The following is a 20,741-nucleotide window of genomic DNA, read 5'->3' on the forward strand; positions in this document are numbered from 1 at the left end:
CAAAGAATAATCCCCTTGTCCTTTCCTTGTATCAATGGGAAGGGGAAAGTAACCATTTTGAAATATGCTCAGTACACTTTGTTTTCTTTAACAAATGCTTACTCTTTAGGGAAACTCTCTTGCCAAAGGTATTTTGACAAATACCTACATGGGGTAAAAAAATCTGAGAAGTGTAGGGGAAATGCTGAGAAACATTTGTGAAGGTTACAACCAGGAGAGGCATAGGCTAACTAAAAGACTAATACCTAATCACACGACTATAGAATGCTTCACCTTCTCCTACATCTTACTATCACCTTAAAGGTATTATAAATGAAAGAAATGAGTGCTCAGACTCGACTCTTTTTTTTTTTTTTAAAGAGAGGGAGGGAGGGAGGGAAGAAGAGAGAGAGAGAATTTTAATATTTTTTTTTTTTAGTTTTCAGTGGACACAATATCTTTTTATTTGTATGTGGTGCTGAGGATCGAACCTGGGCCGAACGCATGCTAGGTGAGCGCGCTACCGCTTGAGCCACATCCCCAGCCCTCAGACTCGACTCTTAATGTTGAAGAAGGAATCTCTTGGGAAATCAAAAAATAAGAGGAGACACTAGAGGAATTTTTGCCTCAGACATCTATAGCTACAACAAACAGTCCATACTGCCTAACTCCAAGGCAGATAAATATAAAACGTCTCAGTAAAGAGCTATTTACATAAATTCCATTTATCTGATATACTATGTCCGGCTTTCAACAAAAAATTTCAAGGCATGTTGTGGGGTGGGTGGGGACGGAGGAGGAGGGGAGAGAGAAAGAGGGAGAGAGGGAGAAAGGGAGAGAAGGAGAGAGAAGGAGAGAGAGAGAGAGAAGAGAGAGACAATCTGAAGAAAAAGGCAAGTATTACAACCAAACTCAGATATGGCAGAGATTGTGGAATTATCAGACTGGAGATTTGAAAGCTAAGATTGCTATGCTAAGGGCTCTAATGAAAAAAGTGGGCTACATTTAGAACAGATGGATAATATAAGCAGAAATCTGGAACTCTAAAAAAGAAGCAAAAGAGAAATACCAGCAATAAAAAGTACTAACAGAGGGCTGGGATTGTGCTTAATGGTAAGAGCACTTGCCTAGTATGTGTGAGGCACTGTGCTCAATTCTCACCATCGCACATAAATAAGTAAGTAAATAAATAAATAAAATAAAGGTGCAACAACAACAAGAAGTTAAAAAAATTGAAAAACAAAAAAGTACGAGGCAAGAGGACTGTTAGTTAGAGGCCAACTTGGGAAACTCCAAATAAAAAAGGCTAGTGATATCATGCTGTGGGAGAGCACCCCTGGATTCCATCCCTAGTACTGCATCTCCTCCTGACAAAAAGATAAGGAAGAATGCCTTGGATGGACTCATCAGTAAGAAAGAATCATTGAGTTTTAAGATATGTCAACAGAAGGTGCTAGGGGTGTAGTTCAGTGCAGTGTGTGCTTAGCATGCATGAGGCCCTGGATTTCATCTTAAGAACTAAAAATAAATAAATAAAAAGACAAAAGCAATAGAAACTTCCTAAACTGAAAAGAGAGAGAGAAAAAAAGAACATCCAAGAGTTGTAGGACTATCTAAAATGTGTAAATATATATAAGAGGAATACAAGAAAAAGAAAGAAAATAATAAAAGAAACATCTGAAAAATAATGAATTTTCTAAAGTTAATGATATACATCAAACCACAAGTCCACAGCTCAGAGAACACCAAATAGGATAAATGCCAAAATTAATCATAGCTATGCACATCATATTCAAACTGAGGAAAATCAAAGATGAAGAGAGAGTCTTGAATGATGTTAGAGGAAAAAAGCACCATGCTTAGAGAAGAGCAAAAAATTACACTGGACTTCTCTTAAAGAACCATGCAAGCAAGAAGAAAATGAGGGGCTTGGGGATGTGGCTCAGTGGTAGAGTGGATATATGTGTTCTATACTCAGTGAATTCATCATTCACACAGAATTGAGAGAAATGAAATGTTAAGAAGAAAAACCTATCCATTCACCTGCAAATGCCATCATTTTATTCTCTTTTATTGCTGAGTAATATTCCATTGTATATATGTACCATCAGCTTCTTTATCTATTCATCTGTTGAAGGGCATCGAGGTTGCTTCCATAGTTTAGCAACTGTGAATCGAGGTTGCTTCCACAGTTTAGCAATTGTGATAGTTGTTAAACTATGGAAGCAACCTCGATGCCCTTCAACAGATGAATAGATAAAGAAGGTATCTATTTTTCAAATGGTATGATGGTACATATACACAACGCACTGAAGTGGTTGCGTCACTTTTTAAATCTGTAGGGTATAGGTTGAGTTCATGCACAACCAGAAAAGTGAAAATTTCTGCTCCATTTGTGTACAATGAATTGAAGAACTTTCTATTGTCAGGTATAACTGATTAGAACTAACAAACGAATAAAAAGAAAGAAAAAACCCCACCAATTTAGAATTCAGTATCACTGAAATTATTGTTCAAAAGTATAAAAACAAAGACCTTCTTTAAAATACAAAATAAACAGACAAACAAGGAATTTGCTGTCAGTACACCTGTCTTTAAGTTTTTCAGAGAGAAACAAAATAACCTAGGTCAGAAACTCAGGTCTACATAAGGAAGAGTGTTCAAGAAAGAATAAATGAAGGTCAAATAAAATCAATCAGATCTTTTATTTTTCATTTTTTTTCTTTATTTGCAGTGCTGGGGATCAATTCATGGCCTTGTGCATACTAGGTAAGTGTTCTACCATTGAGGTATATTCCCAACCCATTTTTCATATTCTTAACTGATCCAAAGGATAACTGCTGATTCAAAATAAAGATAGAAAAAATAAATGACTATAGCTTATGAGTAAATGAAATTATAACAGCAATGTTTAAGGGATAGGAAGGAAGAACTCTATTATATAACAGGAACTAGGTACTTTGTTAAAAGACACCTGCACTATTCAGGAAGTTGTAGAGTGTTCTTTGAAAGTAGACTTAGTTATACGTGTATATTGCAAAGTCTGAGATGACCAATTTAAAAAAAAATATCAAGAAATAGTATAATTGAATGTTGAGAAAATGTGAAATCATATAAAATACTCATTTAAAACCAGATGAGGCAGAAAAAGAACAAAAATGAAACGATGAATGAGGGCAATGAATAGAAAACAATTACAAAAAACAAAAGCTAGGGGCTAGGGTTGTGGCTCAGAGGTAGAGTGCTCACCTAGCATGTGTGAGGCACTAGGTTCAATCCTCAGCACCACATAAAGTAAAATAAAGATACTGTGTCCACCTATAACTAAAAAATAAATGTTAAAAAAATGAAAGCTATTAACTATATCAATCATCAATTTTATATAAAGAATCTTAACATACCAGATAAGAGACTATAAGAAAAAAAAAAAGACAAAACTGTATGATATTTAAAAGAAATCTACTTTAAAGATAAAGGCACAGGAGCTGGGGGATGCACACTTATAATCCCAGCAACTCGGGAGGCAAAGGCAGAAAGATCTTAAGGACAAGGCCAGCTTAGTGAGACCCTATCTCAAAAAAGAACTGGGGATGTAGTTCAGTGGTTAAGTACCCCAATCCCCAGTACTAAAAAAAAAAAAAAAAAAAGACACAAATTAAAAGTAAAAGAATGGGGGATGGGGTTAGTTCAGTCATAGTGCTTGCCTAGCATGTGGTAGCCTCTGAGTTCGATCCTTAGCACCACAAAAAACAAAAATAAAAACAAAGCAAAATAGTGCATGAATGGGGAAAGATATACCCCAGGCTAACAATAACCAAATAAAGATGGAGCATATATATTAATTTTATTGAATCCAGGGGAACTCTACCACTGCATTAAAACCACTGAGCCACCCTTTTTATTCTTTAAATCTGTGATGGGGTTTGCTAAGTTGCTCTGGTTGTTAAGTATGATTGCCTCATATTTGTAATCCTCCTGTCTCAGCTTTCTGAGTAGATGGGATTACAAGCATGCACCACTGTACCCGGTGCCATATTAATTTTAGACAAGCAGATTTCAGAGCAAGGACAAATAACCAAGGCTAAATAGAGTATTACACAACGGTCAAAGAGTCAATTTTCCAAAAAGACCCAAATATGTGTATGTGCCTAACAGAGCATCAAAATGTGTAAAGCAAAAACTGATGAGTATCTTTAGAAACAGGCAACTCCACTATTATAGCTGGAGACTTCCCATCCCTCTATCAATAACTGACAGATACAACAGGTGAAAAATCAGAATATATTGAACTGATCCATCAACTGGATCTAGTTGACATTTTTTTTCCTAGTTGATATTTATAGAATACTTCATTCACCTAGCAACAGCAGAATAATATATATTTTCTCACATTCATATAGAACATTTACCAAATAGACCACATCTGGGCCATATAACACAACTTAATAAAAGTAAAAGAAAAACCTAAAATATTTTGAGATTAAATAACAGAGCTCTAAACACATATATCAAAGAAGTCTCAGGAGAAAGTAAAAAATATTTTGAACTAAGAATAGACAATACAACTGCTGTATAACAATTTTGGGGGGCTGTGGCTCAGTGGTAGAGTGCTTGCCTAGCATGCGTGAGGCACTGGGTTCAATCCTCAGCACCACATAAAAATGAAATAAAGATATTGTGTCCACTTAAAACTAAAAAAATAAATATTAAAAAAACAAACAAACAAACCAAAAAAAAAAACAAAAAAAAAATTTTGGGCTGGTCTTTGTCCCCAGTTCTTTTTTTTAAAGTACTACATAGGGGTGCTTAACCACTGAGCCACATCCCCAGCACATTTTACTTTTTGAGACAGGGCTTTCATAAATTGCTGAGGCTGGCTTTGAACTTGCGATCCGCCGCAGCTTCCTGAATGGCTGGGCTGGTCCCCATGCCTAGCCTTTATCCCCAGTTCTTAGGGAACCTCAACTCTTGACATTTCCTGTAATAAGAGTATCTTTGGTGGGTCCTGATAGTTTATGTTATTGATGTGACTCATGATGGTGACTCATGATTGAAATATTCCACTGTGGTTTAAGAAAAAAGAAAAAGATTTTTAATTTCAATATACATGATCAGATCATGCTAAAGAGATGACACAAGGGCTGGGGTTGTGGCTCAGTGGTAGAGCACTCACCTAGTAGGTGAGAGGTCCTGGGTTTGATCCTTAGCACCACATATAAATAAATGAAATAAAGGTATCGTGTCTACCTACAACTAAAAAGATACTAAACAAAACAACAAAAAAAGAGCTGACTCAAGATGGTGGCTGACCATACCAGAAAAATAAATTATGTGATTAGAGGGCTAGACTTTGAGCTAGGTGAGAGAGCCCTTTGAGGAAGAAAGAAGGGCTGGAGATAGAAGAGTTAAATCTCATGGCTAATGATTTTGATCATTCACAACTATGTAATAAAGACCAATAAAAACTAGACAGCTTGGATAAGCTTTCCTGGTTAATAAAACTCCGTGCAAGTTGTTATTTATTAGTGTACAAGAAGATTGACAGGTACTGACTCTACAGGGAGACTTTGGAAGACTGTGTCTGGGACCTTCCCAGACGTTGTTCTATGTACCTCTTCTTTTGGCTTACCCTGATTTTTATCCTTTTACTATAGTAAAATTGTAATCACAAGTATAGTGTTAGTTTCTGAGTTCTGTAAGTCAGTCTAGTGAATTATCAAACCTTAGGCAGGTAGAAGGAACCCTGGATTTGTAGCAGGTTTGGTGGGTGGTCTAGGAACTCCCAAATTTGTAGCTGGTGTCTTAATTGAGAATAGTCTTTGGAGAACTGTTAACCTATGAAGTCTGTCCTATTTCTGGGTAATTAATGTCAGAAATCATTGTAATAAAACCTATTAAATTTTGTAGGACACAGCAAAAACCAACTCAGAAAGAAATTTATAGTACTAAATACATGTATTAGAAGAAAGATTTAAAATCAATATGTAGAGCTGGAATGTAGCTCCGTGGAACAGAACTTGACTAGCATGGGTGAGGCCTTGGGTTCCAACTTCATTACCTCTCCCAAATCAATTACATAATCTTCTGTCTTATAAAACTAGAAAAGGAAGAGCAAATTAAATTCAAAATAAGAGGAGAAGAAATAAAAAGAGGAAAACAAGGGAGAAAAATCAATCACAACAAAAGCTGGTTCTTTGAAAAGATCAGTAAGTTGATAAAGCTCTAGCTAACCAAGGAAAGAGAAATGAAATGAGGGTCAACACTACAGATCCATGGACATTAGAGGGGTAATAATGGAATACAACAAATGATTCTATACCATTAAATCTGATTTACATGAAATGGACCAATTCTTTGAAAGACACAATCTACCAAAGCTGACAAAAGGAGAAAAAGGTCATTTGATAGGCATCTATCTAGTAAAGAAATTTAGCCAACAATCAATAACCTTCTAAAACAAAAAGTGACAGGCCCAGATGGATTCACTGGTTAATTTTATCAAATATTTAAAGAAGAAATTATATATATATTTAAAGAGAGTGAGACAAGGAGAGAGAGGGAGAAAGAGGGAGAGGGGGGGAGAGGGAGAGAGAGAGAGAGAGAGAGAGAGAGAGAGAGAGAGAGAGAGAGAGAGAGAGAATTCTTTAAATATTTATTTATTTATTTTTAGTTATCGGCGGACACAACATCTTTGTTTGTATGTGGTGCTGAGGATCGAACCCAGGCCGCATGCATGCCAGGTGAGTGCGCTACCACTTGAGCCACATCCCCAGCCCTAAGAAGAAATTATATTAATAATCTCTACTAGATAACAGAAACAGAAGGAACATTACCTAACTTATTCTATAAGACTAACATCATCCTGATACCAAAACCAAATACAAACAAGAAAGAAAAATTACATGCCAGTACCTCTCATGAGGTATAAAAATATAGGTGTAATAATCTTTAATCAAATATTAGCAATGGAAGTGCTTCAGCATGTCTAGCTCTCCTATAGAGTAACTATTTAGAGCTAACTATTTCTTCCTGAAGAAAAAGATCTGAAAGTCAAACATGGAGAGAGACACAAAATCCATGTTTAGGGAAAAGAGGAGTTTAAAAATAGAATTTTGCTTTATGTTTTTTGAAGAAAATCTTACACATTTACCTGTTTTATAGGTGTCTACATATAAACTTGTATCCTGGTGGGCTATTATGAGACTAGTGTATGTGTGTGTGAATATCTGGGCATTTAAGCATAATGGGAAAACACATTCCATGGAAGAATGGAATGTCCAGAAGAGGCAAAGATATAGGGACAGAAAGTAGTTTAGTGGTTGCCTACAGCTGGGGACTGGAGGGTGAGGGTCAAGGGATTTTCTTTCTTTCTTTCTTTCTTTCTTCCTTTCTTTTTTAGGAAAATGAAAATGTTCTAAAATTGACTATAGTGATAGATGTACAACTCTGTAAATACACTAAAAGCCATTGCATTGATGGCATGTAAATTATAGCTCAATAAAGCTGTTTAAAAAATACTTGCTCAGTTTGAGGTCAGCCTCAGTTTGAGGGCAACTTAGTGAGACCCTGTCTCAAGATAAAATAAAAAGGCTGGGGATGCAGCTCAGTGGTAGAGCACTTGCCTAGCATGCATGAGGCCCTGGCTGGGTTCAATCCCTAGTACCAGAAAAAACAAACAAATCACTTGCTCTGTTGAAATACTCCACTGTGGTTTAAGAAAAAAGAAAAAGATTTTTAATTTCAATAAACATTAAAAACACAAATAACTGACAGATGTTAAGAGTCAGTGATAAAAATAAGGTCTACAGAGTATAGATAAAAGATATGAATTAGTCATTTAACTATGTTATAGAATATTTTATAAAAATTCAGTTACCACTGAAGCTTACAAGTTTTAAGGATAATTTTGATGTATCTGGAGTGGATGAAAAAGGTAAGATGATCTTTTCAGTAGAAAAGATATTCTAAACCAGCTTAGCCCAAAGAAGCATTTTGATTGCCTAATTTAACTTTGTAAAGGAGAAGTAAATCTTATAGCTGGTCTCTGTAAACCTCACAGCTGGAGCATTCTAACAGCACCTTGCAGTTTCCAGTGATCAAAGTAAGTTACTTTATATACTAAACTAAGAATTTCATAATAGAAATAATGTAACACCAGGGGGTGCAGTTATCATGAAATAATTACACTCCTGGGAGATTACAGGCACAAGGCTGTACCCCAGGGGTGTGATTATCCCATGATAACCACATCTACTGAAATTGCCTTATTGCAAAAATAATCTCTATTCACTGGTGAGATATTATTCAATAGGTGATTTTTTTAAATGAAAAGATTTTTTTTTTTTTTAGTTTGAATCACCAAGTGGATTAGGAAATTGGTCAGTTTATTTTTCATTGCATTCAAGTTCAGAATATTACATCATTATTACTCACTTTTCTATTTAAGATAGTAGAGTTTTGATTTTGTTTTTGAGAAACCTTTAAGAGTTTCTATTAGCTTTAGTTAAGTACTACTGCTAAATTCAGGTCAAACTTTAGAGGCATTAATGGAGCAATACAATTTAAAATAATTTATTTCTATGTATAATTTTTAATTCTTTTAAAGAAATGCTCACTTAAAAATTTATAAATGTAATTTATCTTCACTGTTGGAAATATGGATAAGCAAAAAAATAAAACTAAAAATCTTAGTAATCCTACTACCCAAACACAACCACTATTAATTTGGTGTATCTCCTTCCAATCCTTTTCTTCAAAATATCTGTTTCTGTGTCTACCTATACACAGAAACAGATATACAACTGTAACTTCTCTGTCTTATAACCTATTTTTTAAAATTTCACTAATGTTTTAAAAATATCCCCATCATTAAGAAATCTTATCATTTTAAATGCTGCATAGTACAGAATTCCATTATAACAATGTTCCATAATTCACTTAATTTCCTTTCAACAGTCCAGGTTCATGTTCATAATCCCAGATTGGTAAGCTGAGGCAGAACGATCACACACAAGTTTCAAGAACAGCCTCAGCAATTTAGTAAGACCCTGTCACAAAATAAAAATAAAAAGGGCTGGGGATATAGCTTGTGGGTAGAATGCCCCTGGGTTCAAACCCCAGTACGGGGGAATTTTTTTTTTTTTTTTTTACTAGATACTTTAGTATTGTCTCTCACTATCATACACAATTCTTTGTGACTAAATCTTTAGGACATATTCATGACTATTTCCTTAGGATAAAATTTATGACTTTATGATAAATAAAACACAAGTTAAATAAACAAATCAACAGTAAAAGGTACTATCCTCCCAAATCTTCAATTATTCTTATAAACAGCTTAAGATAATGGTTTTCAACCTTGATGGTACATCAGAAACAGATTGGTAACTTTCACCTTATGTAATAGCCTAGACAGTGAAAGCTATTGATTTCTTTTTCTTTTTTTGTGGTGCTGGAGATGGAACCTATGACCTTGTGCATACTAGGCAAGGGCTTTACAACTGAATGAATCCCTATTCCTTTCACAATTTTAACAGAATTCAATGTCTTCAGATATTCTTAGACAATTCAGATACAGAATTTAAGAAATTAAAATACCCTGTGTATATGGCAGTTTTTACTCTCATACCTTGTCAGTTTGAAAGAAAAAACTGGAAATGGAAGTTTCCCTAATATCTTAAAGATATAGTTTCCCTAATATCTTAAAGATATAAAGATTAAGGCAAAGAATTAATTCAGTCTGTTAGGTATTTCTCATTGTGAACACAGCCTTTGCACCACAACCATAACTCTGCTTCCTTTAGCTGTTCTAATTATTCTGAAAATAAACTTAACATGGAAATAGAAAGGAAAGCATTAGCTTTCTGAAGAGTATCAGTGTTTAAAAAGGCTAAATTTTAAGTTTATTTAAAAATTTTAATACAAAATAATATTGCTTGTGATTTCACCAAATTAACATCTTCACTAATTCAAATGCAAATTCAGTTAGTATTTTTTATCTGGAGTAAAGAGAGAGAGGGAGAGAGAATTTTTTTTTTTTTTAATATTTATTTTTTAGTTCTCGGCGGACACAACATCTTTGTTGGTATGTGGTGCTGAGGATCGAACCCGGGCCACACGCATGCCAGACGAGCGCGCTACCGCTTGAGCCACATCCCCAGCCCTTCATTTTTTATTTTGAATCAGGGTCTCAATAAGTTGCTGAGGCTGGTCGCCAACTTGTGATTCTCCTGCCTCAGCCTCCTGAGTAGCTGGATTATAGGCCTGCGATACCATACCTAGCTTGATTAATATCCTTTAGTTCACTTAACATATCAACAGTTTATCATGCCATTCCCCTATTGCACGATATTTAGATTCTTTACAATACTTAAAAATTAGAAATGTTGAAAATTTGTCCCCCCCTTTTTTTATGTAAAGGCTCTTTCAACACATTTCTCTTTCCTTTTCCTCTATATTATTCGCCTTCCAAAGACAAACAACAGATCATAAGCATTAACCAAGGATAAGATTCTCAGACTTTTCTCTGGACTCTTATTCAATAGCCCCTATGGGGCAGGAGCTTGAGAACCAATATTTAAACAAGCTGTGTTAAGTGATTCCTTACAGTAGGTAAGCTTGGGAAACACTGGTTGCAGGATGAATGGACAAATTCCCTCCATCCCATCTTGAGAGCCATTCAAATTTTATTCTATTCAAGTTAAATTCTTTTGTGCTTATGTTTTTCTTCAGGTCTTTTTTTGGGGGGGGGGAGGTGTCAAACTTTCTTTTCACCTATCTAAATTTTAATTCTTCAGAGATCATTTTAGTCCCTCTTACTCTGTTAACTACCTAATTTAACAATACTTTCCTCTATTAAACAGACTCTTAAATCGTATTCTAATTTTGAGTAGATTGTCACTAGCCCCTTTTATTTTTTATTTAGAGTCAGGGTCTTGCTAAGTTTATGAGGCTGGCTTTGAACTTGTGATACTCCTGCCTAAGCCTCCTGAGCTGCTAGAATTATAAGCATGCACCACTGTGCCCAACTGTCTCTTATGTGATATGTTAATGTTTCTGATTTAACTGGAAACTAGGAATAGTCTATACCTTCAATAAACCAGAACATAAAGTTTAAAAAACTTACTGGCTAATGTGTAGGATGTCAAATACACAGTTGCTAAAAACAAGTGTTTGAAAAATAAACAATAAACTGGTTCTAAGAATTAATTTTCAAATAGGGCTTTTCTGGGGGGTGTGGGGAGTTAGGGATCAAATCCAGAGGCTCCAGGCAAATGCACTACCACTGAGCTACACTGACAACCCTAAAAATAGAGACTCTTATATCAGTAAGTCATCCTTTTATCATAAAAGGTAGAGCATCTAAAATCATACAGATTTTAAAAATAACTTCATCCTTGAAAGCCAATTTAATTATGAAATGCCTGACATTTTGTTTATCCTACATACTTTTAATTGATACCATTTAACTTTCTTTACACTTGATATATCCTCCTATATCCTTACATATCAACATAGATCTCTAGCTATATTACTCATGTATATATATTACATACGGTTGTAGAGTATTCCATTTGCGGGAGATACTCCACAATTAATAAAAAAATACTCAAGAAGTGATTATTACATGCCAGGCACTATTCTAAGCATCATGTATTAACTTATCTAGTTTTCATAACAACTTTATGAGGTGTAGGTACTATCATGTTTTATACATATCAGCAAGAGATGTTAAATAACTTGCCTAAAGTTACAATTAAGAAGCAGCAGAGTAGAAGTTCTAAAGCAAGCATCTAAGGAGTCATCTTCAATCAATATTTTTTTTAATATTTATTTTTTAGTTGTAGTTGGACACAATACCTTTATTTATTTATTTTTAAGTGGTGCTGAGGATCAAACCCAGGGTCTCACACATGGCTAGGCAAGCGCTCTATCGCTGAGCCACAACCCCAGGCCCTTTAGTCAATGTTTTTCACCACTAGGTGAGTGCCACTAAGTATGTACCCTATCAGGATTGATGGGTCTCTCTGTATGAAAGGCTGTTTCTTTTGCCTGATACGCCAAATGCTCTTTTCGCAGGTTTCACACTGCTGTATTCGTCTTGTCATTCAGGTCTCATCTTAACATCACTTCCTCAGAGGGGCCTTTCTGACCACTTAATATAGTAACTCCCCAGTTAGTTTTGATCACAGTTTCCAATTACATTTTCATCACAGAACTTATAATTGCTCCATTAATAACTGCTGAATAAACCCCCTACTGATGGACATTCATTGAGGTATTATTGTAGAATTCTTCTTCAGTCAAATGAACTTTTTCCAAATAATATGAACAAAGTAGAAAAATGCATAAATTGTTGAATTCTATTGTTTTACCTATATTTAACCATACTTGAGAAGTCTACATGTTGTTTCTAATCTTTCACTACTGTGAATCTTTGAGGGTGTACCTTATTGCTTTCTTTTAACTACTGGACGGTAAAAGGATATGGTGGATTTTTGTTTGTGTTTTTCTGAGACAGGGCCTCAGTAAATTGTTAAGGCTGGCCTCAAGTTTGCAATCCTCCTGATTCAGCCTCCTGAGTAGCTAGGATTACAGGCATGCCCCAAATGATGTTTTGAATACTTCTGATATATATTATGGTCCTTCAAAATGGCTGTTCAATTTATTAACAAAGGATTGAAATATTCATCTTACCATACTTGCTCCAACACCCTGTATACAGTTCTTTCAAGTCTTTACCAAATTCCACAGGCAAAACAGACAATATATTATATGTAACATATGTCAATATATGTAGACTTCTTAAATATGGTTAAATATAGGTAAAACAATAGGATTCAACAAGTTATGTATTTTTCTACTTCATTCATGTTATTTGGACAAAGTTCATTTAACTGAAGAATAGTTCTACAATAGTACCCCAATGAATGGCATACAAAAACCTGAATTGCATACACTGAATTACCATAAAGTTAATGGATACAAATGGAGGGCTAAAGAAAAGTCAATAACCAGCTGCATTACACAGGAATTTACTAACTGTGTGGCATGTGACTGTGGGGTTTTATTGTTTTCAATACTTATTTTTTTAAAAAATATTTTTAGTTAAACATGGACATAATATCTTTATTTTTAAAAAATATTTTAGTTGTAGTTGGACACAATACTTTTGTTTATTTATTTTTATGTGACACTGGGGATCGAACCCAGTACCTCACATGTGCGAGGCCAGTGCTCTGCCACTAAACCACAAACCTAGCTCTTGTTTTCAATACTTTTAAAAATAGGTTAATACACAAGTTCTTTGGGTTGTTGTTAGCATACTTTCTAATACAGACTCAAGACAAGGCAAGCCTACTGATTATTAAAAGAAAGGGCTAAGCCTGGAGTCTATCCTACTCATTCTCTCAGAAGCAGGATCAGAGTACGATGAGGCTAGGGAAGAAAGATAGCTACTACTTCTGCTTGTCTCAAAACAACCCATGAATCATGTAGGTGTAAGGAAACTATAAGACTGGCATGAAGGAAAAGATGAGAAAGAAGCAACCCTATCTAGAAAACAGAATATACTTTTAAGATGTAACAATGAATCTCTGGACTAATAAAGGGAAGTGTCAAAAATATTTGAGCCAAATGGGTTCGTGATGTATGACGTACTCCATTCCATTTTCTTTGGGGTTTTATTTCCTTTGGGGCCTTTATCCCTTCTACTAATTGGAAGAGGGCAGGGAAGGAGGGAGAATTAGCTATGTGGGTTATTAAGAGTATCTGTATTGTGGTATCAGTGGTAAGTTCTTTTATAAGGTATTTTGCCAGAACAAAGACTGTATTAACATTGTCTTACAACTGAACAAATAGTTCTCCTTCTCCTTAAAAGGTGGTTTCTGAACTTATTTTACAGGAATAAAGATTTTTCAAAAATCAATCACAGTATTTTATAGGTATGCTTCCTTCTCACCAATTCTAACATCTATAACACCACTAGGGAAATGCCCAAAATAACGATGGATCAAATTCCTAAACTCCTAATATTAAGATGAACTTTTTTGAACGTGGTTTTCTAGAAGAAAGCAGGATCTTCTAGCTGTAAGAACAGATGCAAAAGGTTGAAAGCTGAATGAGGGTGAACCCTAGGCTCAAGATTGAGGTGAACAGCAAAAGCCATAGAGATTCTAAAGAGATGACTGGAGGCCTTGTGACTGAAAGAAGGGGACTTAATGCCCAGAGGACTTGTTTCAATAAATAGCAGTGCTTTTATGTTTTAGGGTTTTATGTAAGATTTCTTTAAAAAAAAAAAAAAGAGTTCTATAGCTGCTTTATAAAGTGCTGAAAATCTGAGTCATACTATCATCCTTATTGTAAAATCAGGAGTTGAGCTGGGTGTGATGGCTCATGCCTGTAATCCCAGTGACTAGGGAAGCTCAGGTAGGAAGATCTCAAGTTTGATGTCAGCCTCAGCAATTCAGTCAGACTCTCAGCGACTTAGTGGAACCCTCCCTCCAGGTAAAAGATTTTATAAAGAGCTGGGGATGTAGTTCAGTAATAAAGTGCCCTTGGGTTCAATCCCTTGTACCGAAAAAAAAAAATCAGGAGTTGAAGCCCATAAAAGTGAAATTACTCACTGAAGTTTATAGAGTTAAGTAGGGTATTTCTATTATGACTTATTCTGAGACAGGATTAAATTAGTATGGCTATCTCAATGAAATAGTAGTAAGATAATGATGAACTTAAGCTAAAACTTCACAGTTTTAGTATCCTTTTTATGAAGAGCCAAAATGATGCAAACCCAAGTGGACAAATTTTTTTTAGAAAGTAATATGTAGTAAGATAAATAATTTTCCAATATAAACCCAATTTAAATATATTTATCATCTTTCTTTACTCAGTTTTGTTTTTTTAAATTTTTTTTTATTGGTTGTTCACAACATTACAAAGCTCTTGACATATCATATTTCATACATTAGATTGAAGTGGGTTATGAACTCCCAATTTTTACCCCAAATGCAGATGGCAGAATCACGTCGGTTACACATCCACAATTTTACATAATGCCCTATTAGTAATTGTTGTATTCTACTACTTTTCCTATCCCCTACTATCCCCCCTCCCCTTCCCTCACATCTTCTCTCTCTACCCCATCTACTGTAATTCATTTCTCTCCTTATTTATTTTCCTATTCCCCTCACAACCTCTTATATGTAATTTTGTATAGCAATGAGGGTCTCCCTTCATTTCCATGCAATTTCCCTTTTCTCTCCCTTCAGTTTTGTTTTTAATTCCATGAACCAAAGAGAAATGATTGCTGACGCTTTCACTCCAGCCTTTTTTAAAAATCAGGAGAACCTAAATATGAGAATCAACCATTTATTTTCTAATTTTAGGCCACTAACCTGATAAAGTATTTATTGTTATCTTACCTTAAAAAATCAAGTTCATAGGGCCTTTGGCTGGAAAAATTACATTTTAATTCTATTACAAAGCATTTCAGATTCAACACAGAATTTCTCAATGATAATCATATTTTGGTAATTGTGCCTTAGTCTAAAACAATAAAACTCAAGTAAAACAAAAAATACTCAGATTAAAGAAAAAAATGTTATTTTTCTTTCCTTCTTTACCTAAATTCTAAAAAAAATCATGTCTAATGCCTACCTGAGCCATCAGTGGGAACCGAACTTGCATTGATTCCAGAAAGACCAAACAAAGGACACTCTCGATCTGTGTTGACATGACCCCATTTGTGACATTTAATACATCTTACATTTCGAACCTGAGAAAAGTGAATATTCTTTTGGTTACTAAAATACTAAGAATCTAACCAATGTTTGGTAGGATTCAAGTTAAATTACATTTTAAAAAGATCTGTAGGAAAAGACACTACAAAACTAAGTTTGGTAAATTTAATACAAAAACTAAAATCTTATTATAAATTCTGCCCAACACCTAAGCTGAATCCTATTGCTTTTTACTTCTTAGTTGGTGGCAATATAACAATATCATCTTAAAATTTCTTAGTTTTAATAAGTCAAAATTAAAAGTTTCACATTTCTAAACCAGGAGCTGGCAAAATTTTCCTGTAAAGGTTCAAATAGAACTTATTTTAGGCTTTTCAGGCCCAACCTCTGTGCCAACTGTAACGACTCAGCTCTGCTGTTGAAGTGACAGATAATACATAAATGAACAAGCAAGGAAAGGTTCCAACAACATTTTCTTTATAAGGATTCCCTCTAGTGACAGGCTGCCCTGATTCTAAACAAATGACTGTTTTAAATCTTTTCTTGGTCATGACCTAATTCTCCAAATTCTTGGAAAAGAGCAGACACCAACATCATTATAACTCTTTTTTTTTAAGTATTTATTTTTTAGTTGTAGTTGGACACAATATCTTATTTATTTATTTTTATGTGGTGCTGAGGATCAAACCCAGGCCTCACACATGCTAGTCGAGGGCTCTACAGCTGAGCCACAACTGCAGCCCTATAACTTTTTTAAAAAAAATATTTATTTTTTTAAGTTGTAGTTGGATACAATCCCTTTATTCCATTCATTTATTTTTATGTGGTGCTGAGGATCGAACACAGGGCCCCACGCATGCTAGGCGAGTGCTCTACCGTTGAGCTACAATCCCAGCATCCCCATAACTCTTATTAGTAATTTTGATTCCCATTTTTGGTCAGTCTACCACATTTAATGTTTTCTCCTTATTCCTACCATTATCTGATACAAATACAAACCATATTGTTCTTTTTCAGTGTGAACACCTTTTTGATAATAATGTAGATATTTACTAAATAAAAATTATTCGTAAAGGGTAAAATACATGTCACTTGCCTGAATGCCAAAGGGCTGATCTCTGATGTTCATGTCATCTTTGGCATATCTATTAAGTAGAGAAAATGTATAAATAAAATATTAAGAATAATTTAATAAATTCAATGGTAGTTAACTTGAAAAAGTTATAGTTCTCAGAACAATATGAACTGTGTTATTACTTCAATAAGTATACAGAACTATAGTCTATTTAATATTTCAAAATAGTTATCAAATACCTAGGCTTATAGTTTGTAATTTATAAATAAAAAGAACAAGTATATAAAACAAGACTATGATAAAAGTAGATTGGTTGCATAAGAAAGTTCAATAAAAATGTTTTCATATTAGTTACTTTCTCTAATGCATATAAAGGTGATAACATAAGATGGGATTGCAGATATAGTGATATATATTATATCTTAAAAGCAAACCAGACCGTACTTTTCTCGTGGAGCTCCTTTCTGCCATTCAAATTTGTATTCTGTCTCTCCTTCTGTTTCTTCTTTCTAAAACATTCATTAAAAAGTCTTTCAATTTTCTCCATAAAAATCAAAATTAATTATAAGTAAATTCAAATAGTAAATAGTGCTTTACCTCTTTGTTTTCTTGATTGCATATCAAAAATACAGGAGGGGAAAAAGTAGGACAAGTTAAAATTATCAGTGTAAAAAACAAATGTATATCACCACTATGATATGTTATTTGATTATAATTTGTAAGATTGTACTGGTTTGACTTCTTTCTTCTTGCATGAGATAAAAATCAAGGACGAAAGGATAAAATACAATACTGAATTTAACAATACTGTATTTAACAAACATGTTAACTGCTAATTGTTAATTGCTAATTTTGAAACTTTTATGCTTTTTACAGACAGTGAATATTGTATTTTATATACACAAGTATATTTAGAAGGAAAGACTAAAGATATAACCACATTATAAAAGAATAAATGCATTTCTGCTGGTGTTGAGATTTTTTCCCTCCCAAAAGGACACCTCGTGAAAAATTACTAGAATAGAACAATATTTTTAATATTTATTCTACTTTATTGGTTATAATATTATTCTTTATTATCTCCTCAGAAAACCAATTTTATTTATTTTTTATTTATTATTTTGTAGTACTGGGGATTGAAGCCAGGGGTGCTCTAACACTGAACTACAAACCCAGTCCTTTTTATTTAAGTGAGGGTGTTAATAAAGTTGTGATCTTCCTGTCTCAGCCTCCCAGATAAGGATTATAGGTTTGCACCATTGCACCTGACATGATAACAATCTTTAAAAACAAAGAATACTTTTTTTTTTTTAAGAGAGGAGAGAGAGAGAGAGAGAGAGAGAGAGAATTTTTAATGTTTATTTTTATTTTAGTTCTCGGCGCACACAACATCTTTGTTTGTATGTGGTGCTGAGGATCGAACCCGGGCCGCACGCATGCCAGGCGAGCGCGCTACCGCTTGAGCCACATCCCCAGCCAACAAAGAATACTTTTAAAAAGTCTGTTAGCTGGCTGGGGATGTGGCTCAAGCGGTAACACGCTTGCCTGGCATGTGCAGGGAGCTGGGTTCTATCCTCAGCACCACATAAAATAAAGATGTTGTGTTCACCGAAAGCTGAAAAATAAATACTAAAAAAAAAAAAAAAAAAAAAAATTCTCTTTCTCTCTTCTCTTAAAAAAAAGTCTATTAGCAGTTTTCAATCTTTTTTTTAAAAATTTTGATTAATTAATTTCTTTGAGATGGAGGTCACTATGTTGTGCAGGTTGGTCCTGAACTTGCCTCTTCCTGTTTTGAGACTCCCTGGTAGCTTCCACTACAGGTTTGTGCTATCACACCCAGCAGTTCTCAATCTGTAGTTGTAAACATATAAAATATTTTAAGGAAACAGAGCAAGTACCTTTTTTGGCTCCTGGTGGGGCTTCATACATGAAATTAAGGCCATTCTTTACACGTTCATCTCCCATAAGCAATCTAAATGACATAAGAAATAAACTTAACAGTTTTATCCTTCCACCCCAAAAGGAACCCCAAGAGAATAAAAATAAATATTTTTTTGTTAGCATTCAAATTCTAAAATTTTACCCCACTGATTAGAGGACATTTAGAATATGTGAACGGAAATCAAACAATACTATTTCTTTAATAATAGGCTGTAAGTTCTGAAACCGTCTTCTTACTTGAAATATTCTGGTCCTCTCAACAAAAAAGAGGAAAAACTCTATGGTCACTCTAAAGGACTTTTCTTAAATTCTGAAATGCTGTTGAAATCCTGAAGGTCATCACAGAGTTGGAATTAAGTTAAACAGTTGGACAAGGACAAGGTTGCCAACAGTTTTTCTTAATTGTGAGGAATCAGTTTTGAAAATGAGTCTGGGTTTTCTTGAGAAAGTCAAAGCCAATTAATGCTTGTAAGAATCTAAATGAGAGAATCAAATTCTTTAGTGAGGCCAATGAAAAAAGACTCATTTTTAAAAAACTCTCCAATAAGCAACTTAATATGATAGAATCAGTGCCTGCTGTACCTCAAAAATCTTATTTTTATTGTTCCATTTTAACACTGAAAGTTTCCTGTTCAGGTTCCATTTACAAAAAGAAATGTTTGGCTTTTTATAAAAAATCCTCAGCCACAAATTGTATGCCTGAGTTAAAGTTTAATTCAAAAAATACAGGTAAAGTGCTAATTATAAAGAAGAAAGCCAACAAGGAAATAGAATTTCCTCTCATACTTGGAAAAGACAATCAAAATGGATATGCTACATGATTGAGATTCTTCTCTTACTTCCATTGGATTCTATAAACAACTGTTAAGGAAAAAAAAAAGAGAAGCAAAAGAACGTAGGTACAGACATCCATACAATGGATTATTATTCAGCAACAGAAAGGAATTAAGTGCTGATACATGCCATACCATAAAACATGCTAAGAAAAAGAAATCAGTTACAAGATGCCACATGTACAGGACATGTCCAGAATTGGCAAATTTATAGAGTAGACTGGCAATTACTTAGGGCTGAGAGGTAGAAGGACAAGGTTGGGAAATTGGAAGTAATTGCTAATAGGTATAAGATTTCTTTTTCAGAGATGAAACGTTCTGAAATTAGATTATGGTGATGACGCCAAAACTCTTAATATACTTAGAAGTCAACATATCTTTACACAAGTATGTAAATTTTGTCTTATATTAACACCATTAAAAAATGAAAATTAAGGGTTGGGTTGTGGCTTAGCAGTAGAGCAATTGCCTAGCACGTGCGAAGCCCTGGGTTTGATCCTCGGCAACACATAAAAATAAATAAAATAAAGATACTGCATCCAACTACAACTAAAAAATATTTTCAAAAAATGAAAATTAAAAAGCTCAGCATCACTAAATATTATGGAAATGTAAATCCAAAACTGCAATGAGATACCACTTCATACTTACTAGGATGGTTACTGCTGAACACAAAAAAACAAAAAAAACAAAACAAAAAAAAGTTAAATAGAGCAGTTCAGCAAAGGAAATTATTAAAAGTATGGAGAGAGAGCTACAGAATGGGAGAAAATCTTGACCAGTGACGTCTTCAATAGGGGGTTAACATACAGAATATATAAAGAATTCAACTTAATACCCCCCCAAAAAAACAAAACAAAAACTCAAACCAACTAACTCAATCAATAAATGGGCCAAAGAACTAACCAGAAACTTCTGAAAAAAGAAACACAAATGGTCAAAAAAATCTATGAAAAAATGTTTAACATCTCTATCAATCAGGGAAATGCAAATCAAAACTACACCAAGATTTCATCTTATTCTAGTCAGAACGGCATCGATCAAGAACACAAACAGTAAATGCTGGCAAGGAAAAAGTACACTTGTACATTTTTGTGGAACTGTAGACTAGTACAACTACTCAGGAAAGCAGTATGGAGATTTCTTACAAAACTAGGGATAACTCACCTATCTCAT

General features: G+C 34.3%; 1 protein-coding gene across 1 annotated transcript in view; it reads right to left on the bottom strand.

The window, feature by feature from the left end:
• The window catches only part of Cirsr (corepressor of RBPJ and splicing regulator), a 40,454-nt gene that overhangs the window by 14,755 nt on the left and 4,958 nt on the right, over nt 1-20,741 (bottom strand). Inside the window, exons 3-7 of the mRNA XM_005324610.4 lie at nt 18,690-18,763; nt 17,389-17,399; nt 17,236-17,300; nt 16,813-16,861; nt 15,634-15,751 (exon numbers count right to left, since the gene is read on the bottom strand). Of these exons, the coding sequence (XP_005324667.2) occupies nt 15,634-15,751; nt 16,813-16,861; nt 17,236-17,300; nt 17,389-17,399; nt 18,690-18,763 (317 nt within the window). The remainder of the gene's footprint in view (nt 1-15,633; nt 15,752-16,812; nt 16,862-17,235; nt 17,301-17,388; nt 17,400-18,689; nt 18,764-20,741) is intronic.

Source organism: Ictidomys tridecemlineatus, chromosome 7, assembly GCF_052094955.1.
Source record: "Ictidomys tridecemlineatus isolate mIctTri1 chromosome 7, mIctTri1.hap1, whole genome shotgun sequence".
Classification (NCBI taxonomy): domain Eukaryota; kingdom Metazoa; phylum Chordata; class Mammalia; order Rodentia; family Sciuridae; genus Ictidomys; species Ictidomys tridecemlineatus.